The 18,820-nt window shown below is 34.4% G+C and overlaps 4 protein-coding genes and 1 long non-coding RNA gene across 5 annotated transcripts; 4 read left to right on the plus strand and 1 right to left on the minus strand.

Annotated features, from left to right (window-relative positions):
- Positions 1-1,913: 1,913 nt before the first annotated feature.
- On the plus strand, positions 1,914-4,683 carry LOC107030499 (ABC transporter G family member 17-like). Its single transcript, XM_015231767.1, has 4 exons — positions 1,914-2,372; positions 2,670-3,409; positions 3,599-4,065; positions 4,160-4,683. Exons 1-4 carry the CDS (start codon positions 1,914-1,916, stop codon positions 4,681-4,683), a joined length of 2,190 nt encoding a protein of 729 aa, XP_015087253.1.
- A 1,626-nt stretch (positions 4,684-6,309) lies between these two features.
- Positions 6,310-12,681, plus strand: LOC107029631 (leucine-rich repeat receptor protein kinase MSP1-like). The gene is made up of 2 exons (XM_015231064.2): positions 6,310-6,585; positions 8,837-12,681. The coding sequence occupies exon 2, from the start codon at positions 8,869-8,871 to the stop codon at positions 12,679-12,681; it is 3,813 nt and encodes a 1,270-aa protein (XP_015086550.1). The 5' UTR covers positions 6,310-6,585; positions 8,837-8,868.
- Positions 12,682-13,166: 485 nt separating this feature from the next.
- LOC107029633 lies at positions 13,167-14,479 on the minus strand. Its single transcript, XR_001458031.2, has 2 exons — positions 14,343-14,479; positions 13,167-13,488 (listed from the first exon to the last, which is right to left on the minus strand). It is a non-coding gene; the product is annotated as an uncharacterized LOC107029633 (long non-coding RNA).
- Positions 13,551-14,608, plus strand: LOC107029632 (CRIB domain-containing protein RIC4-like). Its single transcript, XM_015231065.2, has 3 exons — positions 13,551-13,931; positions 14,023-14,148; positions 14,223-14,608. The coding sequence occupies exons 1-3, from the start codon at positions 13,805-13,807 to the stop codon at positions 14,399-14,401; spliced, it is 432 nt and encodes a 143-aa protein (XP_015086551.1). The 5' UTR covers positions 13,551-13,804; the 3' UTR covers positions 14,402-14,608.
- A 1,073-nt stretch (positions 14,609-15,681) lies between these two features.
- Positions 15,682-18,774, plus strand: LOC107029682 (V-type proton ATPase subunit e1-like). The gene is made up of 4 exons (XM_015231122.2): positions 15,682-15,801; positions 15,872-15,990; positions 17,276-17,323; positions 18,432-18,774. Exons 2-4 carry the CDS (start codon positions 15,893-15,895, stop codon positions 18,496-18,498), a joined length of 213 nt encoding a protein of 70 aa, XP_015086608.1. The 5' UTR covers positions 15,682-15,801; positions 15,872-15,892; the 3' UTR covers positions 18,499-18,774.
- Positions 18,775-18,820: the final 46 nt, after the last annotated feature.

The raw sequence follows: 18,820 nt of genomic DNA on the forward strand, positions 1-18,820 counted from the left end.
TTTTGGGTTTAAACAAACAGTATGTGGAATTATATTGTGAGTAACATTTGCAATGTTAGCCTCTTTTTATAGTAGTAAAAGAATAATAATAATAGTAGTAATTAAGGGATATTATATAATTATAAATATTGTAATAAATGTTTTCAATATTTTCTCTTGTATGCCCACATATGCAAATGTTGTTGGCTGTTGAGGATTATTTTATGTATATCCTTTCTAAAAAATAATATTTCAAAATCTTATCAAAGCTAATTAAATTTTACCCTTGTTCAAATATCCTTATCAATTTGACTGCGATATGTTCATGCATAGCAACTATTTGGTCTGATGACTTGATTTAGGGCTATCACAACTAGGGCAGTTAAATGAAATTAATTAGTGACAGCTAATAAATAGAGTGGTTTAGCGATTAATGAAGCGGGTTTGGAATTAAGAGGTCGTTGGTTAAATTATTAGCTAAAACAACCATATCAAATGATTTTTTTTTCATTTGTTAAGCATTGACAAGTCTCTAGTGAAATTAATCGTTTGAGATGTGTGTTCATGTTAATCTAGACGCCATGATTATAAAAAAAATATTTAAACTTTAAATAATTATGACATCAGCTAAAAGAATAAGTCAATATATAAGAAACTGAAAAGAAGACAAAAAAAAATGTTCAGTTATAGTTGATCTCATCTCACTATATAAGTCAACTAATGAGGTTTGCATATTGTCAAATTTTGGTTGACAAAATCAAAGATATGCTTCAAGGGAATTATTTTATGATAAAAATAAATCAGGATAAGGAAAAAGAAAATAGAAATTGAAGGAAAGATGTTTCAGTCAAAAAATAATTTCTCCTCCATTTTAATTTATTTATTCAATTTTAACTTAACACAAAATAAAAAAATAAAATAAAATTTGTGATCTAAAATTAAAGACACATACGAATATATCAAAATACTCTTTTTAATTTTGCGGTAGAATACTATTAGGCTACGGTCCAAAATTGAGACGTGGCAGTTACCAGAATTCAACAATGCATACCAATCAAATTAATTCAATCATATGAAATTGAAGTATGTTTTACAAGAAATTGATTTGGACAAAATGAAATGGTAGAAGATCATTAACCATCAATTTCTATGACAAAATTTGATAAAATTTATCTACAATAACACATGAGACTACATGTTATACTATATGATGATTAATTTTGACGTAACTAATAAAGTTATGACATGTTACTTATAACTTGAAAGTCATGAGTATGAGCCGTGAAAACAGTCTCTAACAGAAATACAAAATAAGATTGTATATATAATATACCCTTGTGATTTGATCCTTTCTATAGAGCTTAGTGTTCTGACAATAATATATGCAAGTTGCTAACATCTAGATTGCAATTAGTCTAGAAGACAAACTAGACTTGTGTTTCTTTTGAGAGAGGGGTGGATCCATTATCCCAGAAATTATGAACCATTGGAGATTTTGTATATAAAAGTAAAGTGAAATCTTTGTTAAAATACAAGAGTTAAATAGTGAGAAAACCAAAGTAGACTAGCTTTGGAAGAAAAGAAGCATCACAACCAACAAAACATATAAAAGTTAAAATGGTACTTAATAGTTAATAATATTAAGGATGATATTAGCAAAGGATTAAAGTTAAGACAAGAAGAAGTTCAAAATAAATGATGTAACAAACAAAATAAAGTTTATCCCTATTGATCATAACAAATTTAAAACGGATTACTCAATGCTAATTAATATAATTAACTTAACTTTGTAATTCCCTCCTTTCACTAAGCCATCAAATGTGGCAAGTCATTTTCCTTATAATTCCCTTGCAAATCATTCAATTTTCTTGGGAGACATACAATAAGTCCCCAAATCACATATTCGGGCTTAAGTTCTGTGCACTGACAACGTAATGGGGCATGTTGTGGACATAGGGAAGCCGATAAATTACACAGGGGGGCTCGAGTTCTCGAGCCTAACATACAGAGTGACAAAAAAGATGAAAGATGAAAATGGGAAATGGTTGAGTCAAGAAGTGGACTTGTTGCACCAGATAACAGGTTATGCACCAAAAGGTTGCATTACTGCAGTAATGGGCCCAAGTGGTGCTGGAAAGTCTACACTTTTAGATGGATTGGCTGGAAGAATTGCTAGTGGAAGCCTTAGGGGTAAAGTGTCAATGGGTGGGCTGGATATGAGCCCAAGTTTTATCAAAGGAAGTTCAGCTTATATAATGCAAGATGATAGACTTTTTCCAATGCTTACTGTTTATGAGACATTCATGTTTGCTGCTGATTTTAAATTAGGATCACTATCTAGGACCGAAAAACAGGACCGTGTTGAGAGGCTCATTGAGAAACTTGGATTGTCTGTAAGTCGACTACAACTCATTCCCTCATGTTATACAAGCAACGTCGTTTGTGTTCTGCTATAGCAAAATGCTGTTATGCAGAACATATAACATAAAATCGATTTCATAGAAAACTTGACTGTTATAGTGTAAATGTTGTTATAGAAATGTTTAACTGTATATTCGTCATGTTTCTTGAGAACCAAATATAGATAAATCTTAATGTATAGATTTATTTAATTTGATCATCATTCTTGAGGACTTGGAATTTCTTATGTCTAAATAGTTGTATAGTTATGATCGTTTATTTGAATGCAGTCGACTAGGAACACTTACATAGGTGACGAAGGGACTCGAGGAGTATCTGGAGGTGAACGTCGTAGGGTGTCAATTGGAGTGGACATTATACATGGACCTTCATTGTTGTTCTTGGATGAGCCTACTTCAGGTCTTGATTCAACTAGTGCTCATAGTGTAATTGAGAAGGTGCACGATGTAGCCCGAGCTGGAAGCACTGTGATTCTAACAATTCATCAGCCTTCACACCGTATTCAATTGCTTCTTGATCATCTAATTATCCTGGCTCGGGGACAACTCATGTACCAAGGAGCACCGAATGATGTGTCTCATCATCTTGTTAGGATGGGACGAAAAGTGCCAAAGAACGAAAGCTCGATAGAACACCTGATTGATGTAATTCAGCAATATGATCAATCTGAGCTTGGAGTAGAAGCAGTAGCTGCATTTGCACTTACTGGTATGAAACCTCCACCAATCGGTGCAGCAGCACACGAGATGTCAGTTTCCACTGTGCTTCCATCACCTGTCCGTCCATCACACCGTGCTAAACATCAGGTCGTGGAGGCACAAGGTCGTGACAAGTCAAGCAAACGTCTTCGTCTGCAAACCCATGCACAAGATGACACAGGATTCGATCACAGTGTTAGGAGTCCTTGGAATACATCTAAGTCCTGGAGTGCCAGCCGTAGTGGTGTCCTACAATCTATAGGCTTTTCACCAGCTAGGCGTAATGATCATAGAAGTCCAAGTGTTATGGGGTAAAAACATTCACTTCACTTCTATTTGAGATTAGAATCAAAACTTTTATACACTGATAATCTAAAATGGCACTAATAACATTGAAAATAAGACAGAACATGTTGAAATGCTATGATATTGTAAAACAAATTATATTGTCAGTATATATAAGTTAAATCTAATGAACAATATTTGGGATGTCTGTGCAGTTCTTCTCCAGGATGCTATGCCTACTCTACAGAGATCGTTCAAAGTACTCCAACCCCGCATAGTAGTGACTACACTGTCAATGAAAATGACTATTTGACACCGAATGATTTTGGTCATGACATCAATCATTCTTTCCATGATCTTGGGCCAAAGTTTGTGAATTCTTTCTTTTCAGAGACATGGATATTGATGAGACGAAACTTTATAAACATCATGCGTACCCCTGAACTTTTCCTCTCTAGGCTTGTAGTACTATCAGCCATGGGAATTATGATGGCCACTATGTTCCTGCATCCCAAAGAAAACCTTCAAGGGATCACAAATCGCCTCAGTTTCTTTATCTTCACTTGCACCCTCTTTTTCTTTTCGTCCAATGATGCTGTTCCTGCTTTCATTCAAGAACGATTTGTCTTCATCCGCGAGACCTCTCACAATAAGTATAGAGCCTCTTCTTACACAATTGCAGGTCTGATTACTTATTACTCCATTTCAGTAAGTCTTTTTGAATGAATCTACTAGTAAACGTAGTCCTAATAAGTCTTGTGTACATAATGTGGCAGGTCTAGTTACTTACCTTCCATTCCTAGCTCTTCAGGCTGCAGTTTACGCAGTGATTGTTTGGTTTGCACTATCACTTAGAGGGCCATTCATCTATTTCTTGGTAATTCTGTTCATGTCACTACTCTCCACAAATTCATTCGTTATATTTGTGAGCTCAGTGGTACCAAACTACATACTAGGATATGCAGCTGTGATTGCTTTCACGGCGCTGTTTTTCTTGTTCTGTGGCTATTTTTTGAACAGCAATGACATGCCAAGTTACTGGAAATGGATGAATTATGTTTCAACCATGACTTATCCATATGAAGGACTTTTGATGAATCAGTATCAAACAAATGAATCATTTGGAAAAGACCCTCTTGGAAGAGATGTTACTGGTTTTGGAATCTTGAAGTCACTTAATATTTCACTTGATCCAACCAAGAAGTGGGAAAAAGTATATATAATGTTAGGATGGGCTGTTTTTTACAGGATTCTGTTTTATATTGCTCTTAGATTATTCTCAAAGAATCAGAGGAAATGAAATTATGTGTATGGAAAAAATCCTTTGCAGTGAATCATGACGCGAATCCAAAAAAGTCGGGAAAAAAATCTGTTCTGCTAACAAACGAACTTCAATTGTATGATTAATAGTATCAATGTATGATCTCTTGTGAAAATAGTTTTACAAAAGATTCATTTTGTCGGGCCACTCGAACTCATTAGTTAGCCCATTTCATCAACCATGAATTAGTTTTGATCCGTTCAAATTCAGGCCAACTTGGCCCATTACATAAGAGTCCTACACATGTATATTCAATTTTATAATTTTATCATTAATTAAATTCCTTTCAATGATTTTACATATAATTTTTTATTAAAAACCAATAATATATAAAAAATTATATTATGATTTTTATTTGCGATAAGTATTGATAATTTATAATAAAGAAAAAAAGTATCATAATTACTATTTGAGAAATATCATTACACCAATAATAATAAAACATGACTATACAAGTATAAATAATCTAATATCTTAACTTTCTAATAAAAAAAGAATCATTATTTCTATATATATATATAATCAATAAACTTACAAGTATTATAGTATAAACATCACTATTTCATGAATAAAAAGTAAAATTACTTTCAAATAATTAAATAAAATATGATAATTTTGAGACATATGACAAAACTCTGATGATCAATGATAAGTGAACTCGCTACATATTTTTAAGAGAAATGTTACGTAATATATAATTACCTTCATAGTGTTATCAAATAGTAAATACGTGATACTACATTTGTTGTTTAGGTTATTCTCAATCTTGTTATATATATAGATTAAAAAGTTGTGTATCATTCATTTATTCAAGAATTATGAGGGTCAACAATGTTAATTAAAAGATTTTAACACATAATTTGTGTAAGATTTTTTAGGCGAGTCTCGAGCGTTGGGCGTGCTTAGGGTGTATAATCGGGCGCTTAAAGGGTAAGTCTTGTAGAACTAAGTCCCAAACTTGAGTCTCGAAGCATTTTGCTAGAGCCTCGCCCCAGAGTGAGCCCCGAGACTAGCCCTAGAGGAGTCTTTTAAAACACTGCCCCTACCTATACTGATGTCCTTTTAAATATGGGAACTATTAATCAACTTGAGAAGAGCTTATCTTCCTACAAATATAATCACAACCATTTGACTATGGAATTAAAACTCCACTAATCTTTTTGTTTAATGATCTAAAACCGTTACAGTTTTAATGATGTCATAGTCTTTGTCAGATTGTCATAATTAAACACTTGTTTGACTAAAGAATGATAAGTAATAATTACTACAAACTTTTTTCTTACTTTCCATAATATTAGGGCCTGGACAAACCATCTTTTATTAAATCACACTAATCAACCATCTTTTATTAAATCACACTAATCAGTTCTTTGACCAATTTTTTTTTTAATTAAGGATCATTTGGTAGAGTATATAAAAAAAAAAATATAATTAATCATACAAAAGATTTCAACATATGCATTAGATCCTCAAATCTTTGACCATCGAATAAGTTTGTAATACATATTACTAATACACTTTACGAAATGACCCGACCCGATAGGATGAAACATATGATAATAATGAGAGTAATATATATATAATGCATAGCGCAAAGAGAAATTGTTTAGTTGAAAAGGGTGATGTCAGGTAGTGGAGCAAAGAACGTAACCGTCCTTCTCACAGTCCCTATTTTGGATGCATATCATATCAGCTCAGTCTCACGCATTTTACACCACCTTGCCTTCCTGGCCCATTCACACACCATTCATGAGTAGTAGTACTGGAAAAAAGAATCAAATTTTCTGATACTATACAGATTTCATTTTCAGTTTTTTCGGAAACAGCCCAACTCTGAGAACCTCATCAGCGAACAGACCAGCTGCTGCTTCTTCTGAAAAGGTAGTTCTTTTTTTCTTTCTAAGAACTCCATGTTTTTAGTTAGTTTTTGTGGTTCTAATTTTTTGGGTTTGTGTTTTTTCTGCTGATTCTTTCATTACCTACTTGCCTACATTGTGATTCTGTTTGTTTGTGTAGGTGGAATTTCTTGTTATCTGGTTAGTTCCATGTTGGTTCTATTTTTTTTGTGGTGGTGAGTGTAAATGATGAGTTTTAAGAAATACCCACAAAGTGAAAGGAACAGTATATCACACCATTGATGAGTGGTAGTTGTAGTAGTAGTAGAATATCACAAAAGAATCAAATTTTCTGAATTCCTGGTTTTAGATTTACAGATTTCATTGTCAGTTTCAGAGTTTTTGTTTTTGTGCTCTTTTCTTTTGAGTTTTCGGTTTTCAAAAAGAGACCCCATTTAATTGTACGGAACAACAGTTGCTGGTTTTTTCTGTAGCTCTTTTTGAAGTTCTATTTTTTTTTTGTTTCCAGGAACTCCATATTTTTAACTCAGTTTTTGTGCTTTTAATTCTTTTGGAGTGATTTTCTGCTGATGCCTATTTGTTCTTTTAGCTCATTTGTGTAGCTGGGTTTCAGTGTTTTTGTTATGCTTTTTTCATGAGTGAATGATGAGTTTATGAGTTCTCAAAAACACCCTCAAATACCCATTAACAACATCTTCTTCTTCTCCTGAAAGGTAGTATTTTTATTTTCAAGTACTCCATTTTTACTTCCTTTCCTATATTTTTAGCTCATATTTGTTCATGGGTTGTATCTTTTTTCTTTCCTTTTTTGATTTTATGCTGCTGCTTTTCAAAAACTATCTGATTTGCATTGCCATCTATTATTAGTTCTTAGTTCATTTTTTGTTAATTGGGTCTTTTTGGTTGTACTTTCTTTATTTCTCCTTTTCCATTTATGTGCTTTCTTTCCCTTTTTAGCTTGTTGAGAGTAATTTTTACATTTGTTGAAGAAAGTGATGTTCTTGGCAGTTTTTTATTAAGTATTTACTTGAATTTGAAATGAAAAAAAAACATAAACAAGTGTTATGGGAGAGTCACATTTTTAATCATTTTAGTCACACATAACGTGTAGATTTATAAAGGTTTTCCTTTTATTGTATGGAACCCATTTGTTTGTTCTCCAGCTTTTTGCTATTTTTAGCAAAATTTATGCGTGTGAGAATTGTTTAAAGATTTATGATTGGGAATATAACGTGCATATTAAATGTTCTTCAGATCTTTCTTGAGCCCAATGCCTAGTTGTATAAAGTTATCAGCTTTAATTTTCTGGAGGGTCTATTTTTGCTCCACAGTTTTGCCAAGCATAGATTCCTATTTTCACTGATGTCTTATTAATTTAAGAATAATAGTAGCTGATAACCTTATTTTGGCATTTTTCTTGGACGGTTTGCTTTGACCATGAATATTGTGAGTCTTAAACAAAGTAGTAGTTTTTGTTTTCAAAATGAAAAATAGTATTTGAACTAATTGGAGTTTTATTTTATTTTAATTTTTGTGAGTAATTTGGACTGAAAAAAGTACCATCTTTGCTTTAACGACAGAATTATTATTATTTTAAATCATTGGCCAAACGCACACTTAGCTTTAGTTCTGCTGAAAAAATGACAATTTTTTACAGTATAGTATTAGTTGTTTGTACTTTGAATGAAGCATTAAATATTACCATGTTTGTGATGGATAAATATTATGTTTAAACACAATATAATGATGTCTTTAAGCCTGTTTCTTAATACTTTCCAGGCACTGTGAGCACACTGGTCTTGGATATTTACTTCTCATAAATCGATTCTTGACACCATTTCATAATCTCTTAAGAGAATATCTAATAATTTGTTCTATTATATGACACAAATAGATTTGAGATTTATTCAGTTTTTTTTTTTTGCTTTAGTATAGGAGAGTTTCGTGCGGGTGTCTTTGAGTTTAGCAAGTTTTTTGGGTGATTGAGATGGTACATTTAACTTGAAGGTGCACACAACATTTCATGTAAAAAATTGATTGAAGAATGTATTTTCTTCCAGCTTCTTCATGAACTTCAGTCAGTCAAATCTGCATATCTTTTTTTTTTTGGCTGATTGTTGTTGATCGAAGAAACAATTTCCCCACTATCATGGCTTTACTAAACAAATGAATTAAGGTGTTTGTTTGTGTGTAGATTTTTGTTCGTCTTGGTATGATTCATATTTGATTTCACTTTATAGCTTTGTTTTTCATCTTATTCATGGAATACCTCGCAGGTCATTGTATGAAACTGCAGTGAACCAGCATAATGACAAAGAAAGCTTCAAAATGGGAGGCTTGTGTACTAATGATCATTCTTCTCTGCTTTACACAACAACCAGTAGTCACAACTGGCTATTTGGTCAACGACATGGAGTTACTGAAGGCTCTACGAAATTCTCTTGTCCTGAAAAGGGATGTTATTCCCAGATGGTTTGATATAAAGACTCCTCCATGCAATTGGACCGGCATAAAGTGTGAAGGTGAACGTGTCATCCAGATAGACTTTCCATGTACAGGATCACCGCTAAATGTACCATTTCCTGGAAATGTTGGAAAATTTAGGTCCCTCAAGCACCTGAACCTCAGCCACTGTGCCCTCACTGGTACTATACCTACAGATGTTTGGAGTCTGGAGAATATGGAGACACTAGACTTGACTGACAACAGGTTAACTGGCGAGCTTCCTCCAACTATATCTAACCTGAGAAACCTGAGATATCTTGTACTCGACGATAATGGTTTCTCAGGCAGTTTACCATTAGCAATTTGTGAGCTCAAAGAGCTCAGGGAACTATCAGTTCATGCAAACTTTTTTACTGGCAATCTTCCTGATGAGATTGGAAACATGGAGAAGTTGCAGTCTCTTGATTTCAGTTCAAATTTCTTCTCTGGTAATCTACCTTCCAGCCTAGGTAATTTGATGGAGCTTCTATTTGTTGATGCCAGTCAAAACAACTTGACCGGATTGATATTTCCAGAAATTGGAAAACTAGGGATGCTTAAAATTCTCTCTCTCTCATCCAACATGTTGTCTGGACCTATACCTGCAACAATTGGCCATCTGAAGCAGCTGGAGATACTTGATCTCCAAAACTGCAAATTCACTGGAAGTATTCCTGATGAGATTTCTGAATTGAGTAATTTGAATTACTTGAATGTAGCACAGAATGAATTTGATGGAGAGCTTCCCTCAAGCATTGGAAAGCTAGAAAATTTGCTTTACCTTATTGCTTCAAATGCCGGATTGTCTGGAACAATCCCTTCAGAGTTAGGGAACTGCAAAAGGCTCAAATCAATAAATTTGTCCTTCAACTCATTTTCAGGGGCATTACCTGATGAACTTTCTGGGTTGGATTCACTTAAATCACTTGTGCTTGATTCAAACGGCTTATCAGGCCCCCTGCCTATGTGGATTTCCAACTGGACGCAAGTAGAGTCAATAATGGTGTCAAAGAACTTCCTAAGTGGACCTCTCCCACCACTGTATCTCCCTTTGCTATCTGTTCTTGATGTCAGTGCTAACAGTCTATCTGGTGAGTTGTCTTCAGAGATATGTGGTGCCAAATCATTGAGCGTGCTGGTGTTGTCAGATAACAACTTCACTGGTGACATCCAAAGTACTTTCGGGAACTGTTCAAGCCTCACAGACTTGGTGTTGTCTGGAAACAATCTCTCAGGTAAACTGCCTTCTTATCTTGGGGAGCTTCAGCTTATTACTCTTGAGCTATCGAAAAACCAATTCTCTGGGATGGTACCAGATCAACTATGGGAGTCAAAAACATTAATGGGGATCTCACTCGGCAACAATATGCTTGAAGGTCCAATTCCAGCGACTATTGCAAAACTTTCAACCCTCCAGAGATTGCAACTTGATAATAATCTGTTTGAAGGAAGCATACCGCGTAGCATTGGTAACTTGAAGAACCTGACCAATCTCTCTCTTCATGGTAACAAGTTAACTGGAGGTATTCCATTGGAGCTTTTTGGATGTACAAAGTTGGTATCTCTTGATCTTGGTGCAAACAGTCTTTCAGGTGAAATTCCAAGATCAATAGCTAAGCTGAAATTGCTAGACAATTTGGTTCTGTCTAACAATCAGTTTTCTGGCCCTATACCTGAGGAAATTTGTTCTGGGTTCCAGAATATGCCTTTACCAGACTCTGAATTCACCCAGCATTATGGCATGCTTGATTTGTCCAACAATGAACTAGATGGGTCCATCCCACTCTCAATTAAGGATTGCATAGTTGTGACAGAGCTACTTCTACAGGGAAATAAGCTCACGGGAAGCATTCCTCCTGAAATTTCTCAGCTCGGTAATTTAACAATGCTTGATCTATCTTTCAATTCCTTGACAGGTCCAGTGTTTCATCAGCTGTTTCCAATGTCAAGCCTCCAAGGTCTCATACTTGCTCATAACCAGATAAGTGGATCTATTCCTGATAATCTCGACACTATGATGCCAAGTTTAGTCAAGCTAGACCTTTCAAATAACTGGTTGAGTGGCTCATTTCCGCCTTCTGCATTTAGGCTCAAAAGTTTGACTTACCTGGACATCAGCATGAATTCTTTCTCAGGCCCCCTGTCTTTTAACGTTGGAACCTCCAGCTCGTTGTTGGTCTTAAATGCTAGCAACAACCAACTCTCTGGTGCTCTTGATGATTCTCTCTCTAATCTGACATCCTTGTCCAAGCTAGATCTCCATAACAACTCAATCACAGACAACTTGCCCCCATCACTTTCAGCTCTTGCTTCCCTGATATATCTTGACTTATCCAGCAACCGTTTTCAAAAGTCCTTTCCTTGTAGTATTTGTGGCATAGAAGGCCTTGTTTTTTCCAATTTCTCTGGCAACAAATTCATTGACCTACCCCCTGATGTGTGCACTAAGGCTAGGAAATGCATACCAAGTGAACCTGTTTTACCTCCCAGGGAAAACTATCCATCTACTCCAGTTCTAAGCCATGCATCAGTCTTGGGCATTGCTTTGGGTGCATCGATCTTTTCTCTTGTGGTGCTCATTGTAGTTCTCAGATGGAGAATGCTGAGACAAGAAGCTGTACTTGTTGACAGAGGTAAAGGTAAGCATGGAAAGAAAACTGACCCCACATCTACTGATGAGCTTTTGATTAAGAAGCCAAAGGAGCATCTGAGTATCAACATTGCAACCTTTGAGCAGTCTTTGTTACGAATCAACCCTACAGCTATTCTCTCAGCCACTGAGAACTTCAGCAAGAGTTACATCATTGGTGATGGTGGCTTTGGTACTGTATACAAAGCCAAACTGCCTGAAGGCCAGACCATTGCTGTCAAGAGGCTGAACGGAGGCCACATGCATGGTGATCGCGAGTTCTTTGCTGAAATGGAAACAATTGGGAAAGTAACGCATGAAAATCTGGTGCCATTGCTTGGTTATTGTGTCTTTGCAGATGAGAGGTTCTTGATATATGAATACATGGAGAATGGAAGCCTTGATTTCTGGTTGAGAAACCAAGCAGATGCTGTAGAAGCACTTGACTGGCCAACTCGTTTCAAGATTTGTCTAGGGTCAGCTGTTGGACTTTCCTTTCTACACCATGGTTTTGTTCCACACATCATCCACAGAGACATCAAGTCAAGCAACATACTCCTAGACAAGAACTTTGAACCACGAGTGTCTGACTTTGGCCTGGCTCGAATAATTAGTGCTTGTGAGAGCCATGTTAGCACAATCCTTGCTGGTACATTCGGGTACATACCTCCCGAGTATGGACAAACCATGACGGCCACAACAAAGGGAGACATCTACAGCTTTGGAGTGGTGATGTTGGAACTGGTAACAGGAAGGGCACCAACAGGACAGGCTGATGTTGAAGGAGGCAATCTTGTTGGCTGGGTGAGATGGATGGTTTCAAATGGCAAGGAGATTGAAACGTTGGATCCATTTATTTCTGGTTCAGGATTATTGAAGGATCAAATGCTGCGCGTTCTTTCCATTGCAAGGTTATGCACCAGCGATGAGCCATGGAAGCGACCATCAATGCTTGAAGTGGTGAAACTGTTGAAGGAGGCCAAGAACAATGGTGCTTGTGGAGTGTGATTGAACATCAAACATAAACATGACTAGCTTATTACAAGTCACAACAAAAGGTAATGAAAGGAAGGTGTAATATGATGGATTATAGTTCTCTTATGTTATGCAGCTATCTGTATTATGAGTTTATACAGGTCAGACAGATGTAAGTTGTGTTGGAAACAAACTATGTTGTTCCCTTTAATTTGAGATATAGAAGTTTATGCATGTGACTTGTAAATCATAATCTTTTACTAGGAAGGAGTCTATAGTCTTAATTTCTTCCTACAGGTGACAAAGAAGGAAAAACTTACTCCCTTGCTTGCTAATACCCAAAATAAAAACTCAACCAGAATCCTTGCATTTTATGTTTATTTATTTGTTATCCCATAAACGGCAAACCAAATGATGGATCTAACAATTAATTAATCAATGGCATAACAATATAAAAATGGATATGTCTTTTGAGATCTTCATGCAAGACAAAATGGAGCGTGTTCACGAGATTAGAGTAGGTTTAATTTGTGGGGTCTGCTTAATTATTTGGACAAAATTAGGCACCTAACTACTACTACTCTAACCCAAGGAGTACATATAAAAGTACATATTACATATTTTTAGTTTTTCATGACATGAATGTGATGTTGAAAAATAGAAAAAAAGTACAAATGACTTCTTTTAACGGACACGCTATGTCTATAGGTATCGAATGAATTTGAAATATCAAATTGAAGTAAACATAATAAACCCCCTTAAAACAAAGAAAACTTCGCGCCAAGGCAGACGAGGCCACACCATCTATCCTTCATGCTAGAGCTGGCAGGTTTTCACGAGCTGAATAGTTGTATTTGGACCACACACACAGAGGAAAGGTGGTTATGTTTGTGGGCTCAACTTATTTTTCTTAGAGAAATGGACACCTAATCAGCCAAAATTAGGCACCACTAGCACTAGCAGCAACTGTTTAACAACCTAACTACTATTCTAACATAAAACTTAAAACTCTATTTCATATTCAAAATCATTCTATCTTCTTTATTAAGCCACTTGGTCTCTCTTAATATAAACTCCATTTTATCTCTTTCAACTTTTGCTATTTTCTCATGTGATCTTTTATTATATACTTCCCAAATAAAAGAAGAAGAGATCCATGGAGAAGTTTGTTGTATTTCCATTTTCTTTAGGGTGTGTTTCTGAATCAAGTGTTCCAGTGGTCAACACCAACAAAAGCCACAACACAAACAATATTTCTCAATTAAATGATCACCTTCCAACAAGTATGTTTTAAGTACTTCATTACTATTATTATTATATTTTGTTACGTCTTAATAAAAATCCTGACTCTTTGATTTCTCTTGTTTTGTGAAGAGAGACAAGTAGTTGGAGAAAAGAGTCCATCAAAAGTGAAAATAAATGGATTTTTGGTGAGACGACGAATTACTCAAGGAGTGGACACATTCAAAAGGAATTTCAAAGGTTTCTATCAATTATTTGGTAAGTATTTTTGTACTCATGATGTAACATATTCTGAGTAATTTCTTGATATTCTTTTGTTATTGTTGTTGCAGTGTACAAAGAAGAGATGGAAATAGGATATCCAACAGATGTGAAGCATGTAACACATATTGGATCTACAAAAATTAATCCTATGATTAAAAACTGGGATAATTCAAAGGAATCTGATTTACCTTCTATTTCTATTCAACAATTTGAACTTGCTATGGCTGCTGGATCCTCTAGGTTTTAGTAGTTCCAACTAATTTTCATTCCCTTTCTTTTTGATAAGTAACTTGTCGAAATTTTTTTATATTGAACGATAAAATGTTCTCTAACATTTAGAGCTCTTCATTGTTATTTTATCTTTTGTTTTTGTTGTTTTCTTCTATGGAGAAAACATTTGTATGGTATTGATGTGTGGAATTTAAATGTATATAATGTCAAAATTAGTAGGGAAGTTGTCACTTTTTTCCCTTCTCTATTTTCCTTAAATGCAATTCAAATTCAAAGTACACAAAATTTATCTACAACAAAGAATTGTAGTTAAAGTAACTATTGGAAAGCAATTGATAATTGTTACTTTTAAGTTAAAACTTTAGTCTCTTGAAGGGGTTGGGGTATTTGAGCTTCCAAGATAGAAATCTTATGATTGGAAGATTTTGAAAGAAAATAATATCATTGTTATTGTTTGAATAACGATCGACCTTTATTTCTAAAATTTAAAAATAAATTTAAATAATTCCATATAATTCAAGAACATTTTATATATTTTTACTTCTTACATAAGGCTTATTGTAGATACTATTAATGAAAAGTAAAATATTTAGACTAATTGCATTACAACATAAGTAATTATTAACATAAAATAAATTTAAATATTTTGCAAACCTTTAGATAATTTGACATTTTTCCTATATATAAAAAAAGATGAATTATTTATATTTCCATCTATTTTAACCCTATATACTTTTATTTGGCAGAGATTTTTTAAAATACTTTAATTTCTAAATCTAAACATATTACATTATTTTTTGGAAAAAGGGTCAAGAAATCTCTCAATTTTGATTTATTGTTTAAATTTATTATTGCCGTTAAAATAAAGTTAATTTTACTCCTTATCGTTAAATAAAGTTGATTTCACCACTCCTGTCACTAATTTCACCAAATTTATCCCTTATTAGACGGATTGACCCAAATTGATCCGAATTTACCTTTTTGACATATTTAATGGAGATTTGGGAGAATAGGTAAATGAGTATTGGAGATTTGGGAGAATGTGGTCAGATTATTTTAAATGATCTGGTTAATGGATTAAAATAAGAAATAGGTTTTATTTTTAAAATTCGGGTCAATTTGGATCAATTCATCTAATGAGGGGTAAATTAGGTGAAATTAGTAATAGGAGGGGTAAAATTAACTTTATTTTTAATGGCGAGGGATAAAATTAACTTTATTTTTAACTTTATTTTAACGACAAAGGTAAATTTAAACAAAAAATCAAAGTTGGAGGGTATTTTTGACTTTTTCCCTTATTTTTCAGATCACTGTTTCTGCTTCTCCTTCATCACCCCTATTTGTACAATTTTTTTTTCTTCTGAAAACCCATTTATAAAACTTAATAATCTGAAATCCTGCATTAAATCAAATTTGGTAATAAATTTTAATATATTTTTATATTATATTTGTTTTGTCCAATTTTGAAATCATAATGTTGTTGCAGAATTTGTGAGATTGGAAGGAAATGGGGTTCGCGGTAACAAGTTTAATTTTTGTCGTGGTCGGAGTTATTGCATCCTTCGGTGCCGGAATCTGCTGCAATAGAGGACCTTCCACTAATTTGTATGTGAAATTTTCTTCAGATTTTGTTTGGGGTTATTGTTGTTCATTATTATGGGAATTGTTTGATTTAACTAGCTTTATAATCAGAATTAGTCTTTTAATTGGTGTATTAGAAAGTCATAATTTGGTAAAGTAAGTAACTTTTTGTTTCAATTCGGTGTCTCTTCTGGTTAAGGGTCAGCGTAACTCATGTTGGTCTTTTACATGCCTTTTGATATTGCATAAGTTGTCTATTTGTTCTGTGCTTACACTTTGTTATGTCTTGCTTAGATTGATTGGCGAAGTCTATCGAAAATTGTTTCTTTTACCTTTGGTGTTGAGCCAGCTTGATTGTACTTCTGTCAAGTACTTGCATCCTTTTAGCTATGTTGGTACCAGATAACTCTACCAACCAAGACTTTGGTAGATCGGAAAGGATCACCTTTTTAGTCTGTATCCATCCTTGTGGAGGATTTGAGCACAAGATTGTTGAAAGATTTATGCTGCTTTTTCTTTGATCTTCTGATCATCTATGATTTGGAGCAGTCTGGTAATTCTTGAATAGGGATTGAGATAACAAACAACCGGGATGTATTTATGAGAGAAAATGCCAGAGTATCGACTTCATTTACCCTTTTCTGAATATTGTGACATTGAGTAAACCTTTGAGACTAAACTTTCATGAGATAGCAGGGTTTCGACAGTGCAAGTCTGCAATGTTCACTCTTAAGATCTCCCACCTTGATATTCCTTAAATTGAGGTCCCTTCCGTTTGTGTTCTAAATTAGTTAAATTCAACAAAATGCTTTGTGATTTGCTTCCTCAGTTTTTGGTATACTTATAATTTGCTTGACTAGTATTAAGTGAATTATCAATGATCAATTAAATTATTTGAACATTCCCATTATAATCACTTCTCAGTTCCTTTGTAATGTTAGGATTGCAATTTAAACAAAAGAAAAACACTAAAAAGCAGTAAAGTTTAGACTTGGTAGAGTTAGATATTTGTAAAATCAGAGGGGTTTCAAATGCATCTACTCTCACTTTGAGTTTTGAATATCTGTATAGTCCTTGTAGAGTTGAAGATAGAATTGACTTGTGTTGGATTTCATTATTTGGCCAATTTAGATAACTGAGAGAACCAAGCACGTTTTAGCAAAACAGAACTGATGCCAATTATGAACATTTTGCTTGGTTTTTCTTTTACCATGAATTGTCTTATACATTACCACCATCTTCCAAATTTTCTGGGAACTGAAACTTTGAGCTCTTTTGTGACATCTCTAATTGAACTTTGGTGATGCAGGTTACACCTGACATTGATTATCACTGCTACAGTGTGCTGTTGGATGATGTGAGTCTCTCTCTCTCTATCACACACACACAGACGTACACTCCCACCATAAAAAAGGAAAAAAAGGAAAAAAGAAATAGAAATACATACTTTTGGCATGCACAGGGTCAATAAAAGAGCAAGACATGGTACATATTGTCATATTCCTTGAATGTTGATGTATCAGTTCACATGTTTGACCTGAAACAAAAAACTAGTTAGTCTTAATCTGAATTTTCTTCATTATATTGTGTGGCTTAAATCTTTTGATATTCAAAAGGGTCGCATGGTTAATCACTCATTCATTGTATGTGTTATGTAGACTACTCTTTCAGGCTTTCAGCTTAGTGCATATTTTGGTTTACTAGTTGTTTAATATATTGTCTGCACTCTCCAAATTGCCTGAGTGTGCATAAAATATGCAGAGGGTTGTTCGATTTATCTGTTTTTGGATATTCGGATGCTGCTGCATGAAGAACATATAGTCTTTTAAGGAGTTGGCTGGATACGTAGTTGAGCCATGTACGCATAGTTCTAGGATAGATGACAACTGACGGTTGGCACTGTGAGAGGATTTACATGATGATTTTCTTTCTAGGATTCACTATGAATTCCTCATTTTAGAGAGAGATGTTTTGGAGTTCATAGCTTCAGTTTCTATAGGTCCATCATATCCGTTTTTCTTCTGTTCTGCAATATTAAAGAACCCTCGTATGAAAAAAAAGTTAAAGAAGGACCTCGTGTAATGTTAATCACTTTCTGCATAAGCCACCAAAATTCTCCTCCTGCAGGGAGGCTATATATGTTGCTAGTTCTGGCTGTCCTATAGCAGTTGAGAATATCACTTCATAGTTCTGGCTGTCCTATACCCTTGGAAATAATTCCATTCACAATAGAAACTTCTAAAATTATATGAACATTGCTTCTTTACCTTTTCATCAAAAAATATTAGTTGAGTTGTTGCTACTCTGTCTGTTGAACCACAAGTTCTTTTATTTTGCCCATTTGTGCTGGCGATTGGATATAGCAAGCGATAACTCAACCAACATTAGTGACATATCCATGTAAATCTAATGATCAGTACATTACTCAGAATAAATTTCAATTCTTTTTATTTTTTTATGGACAGGTGGGCGATCGTGTACCTTGCACAGTTGAAACCGCTCATTGTACCAATCTTAAGTGAAGGAGAGTGAGGATGCTGATGGAAGATTGATGAAAGCAATCTGAGGCATGTAGCAGCTGAAGATACTGTTGTATCAGAATTTCTGGCTACTTATATATAGTAACAAAACAATTTTGAGTCATTTTTTAGATTCCTAGTATAATGTTTTTCAGTTCGAAATCCTTTCTCTTAGCTTTGGACTAATGGCAATAAGAAACGGTGGATGATGTAATTGGTAGCTCTTACTCTCTGTTTGTTTTGGAAATAAGCCTTTCTGTTTGATGAAGATAAATTTTCTAATTCTTGATTATAACTTACAAAAATATAAGTGATGACATTTTAAGTTCTACGCC

This window comes from Solanum pennellii, chromosome 9 (genome assembly GCF_001406875.1).
Source record: "Solanum pennellii chromosome 9, SPENNV200".
Lineage (NCBI taxonomy): Eukaryota > Viridiplantae > Streptophyta > Magnoliopsida > Solanales > Solanaceae > Solanum > Solanum pennellii.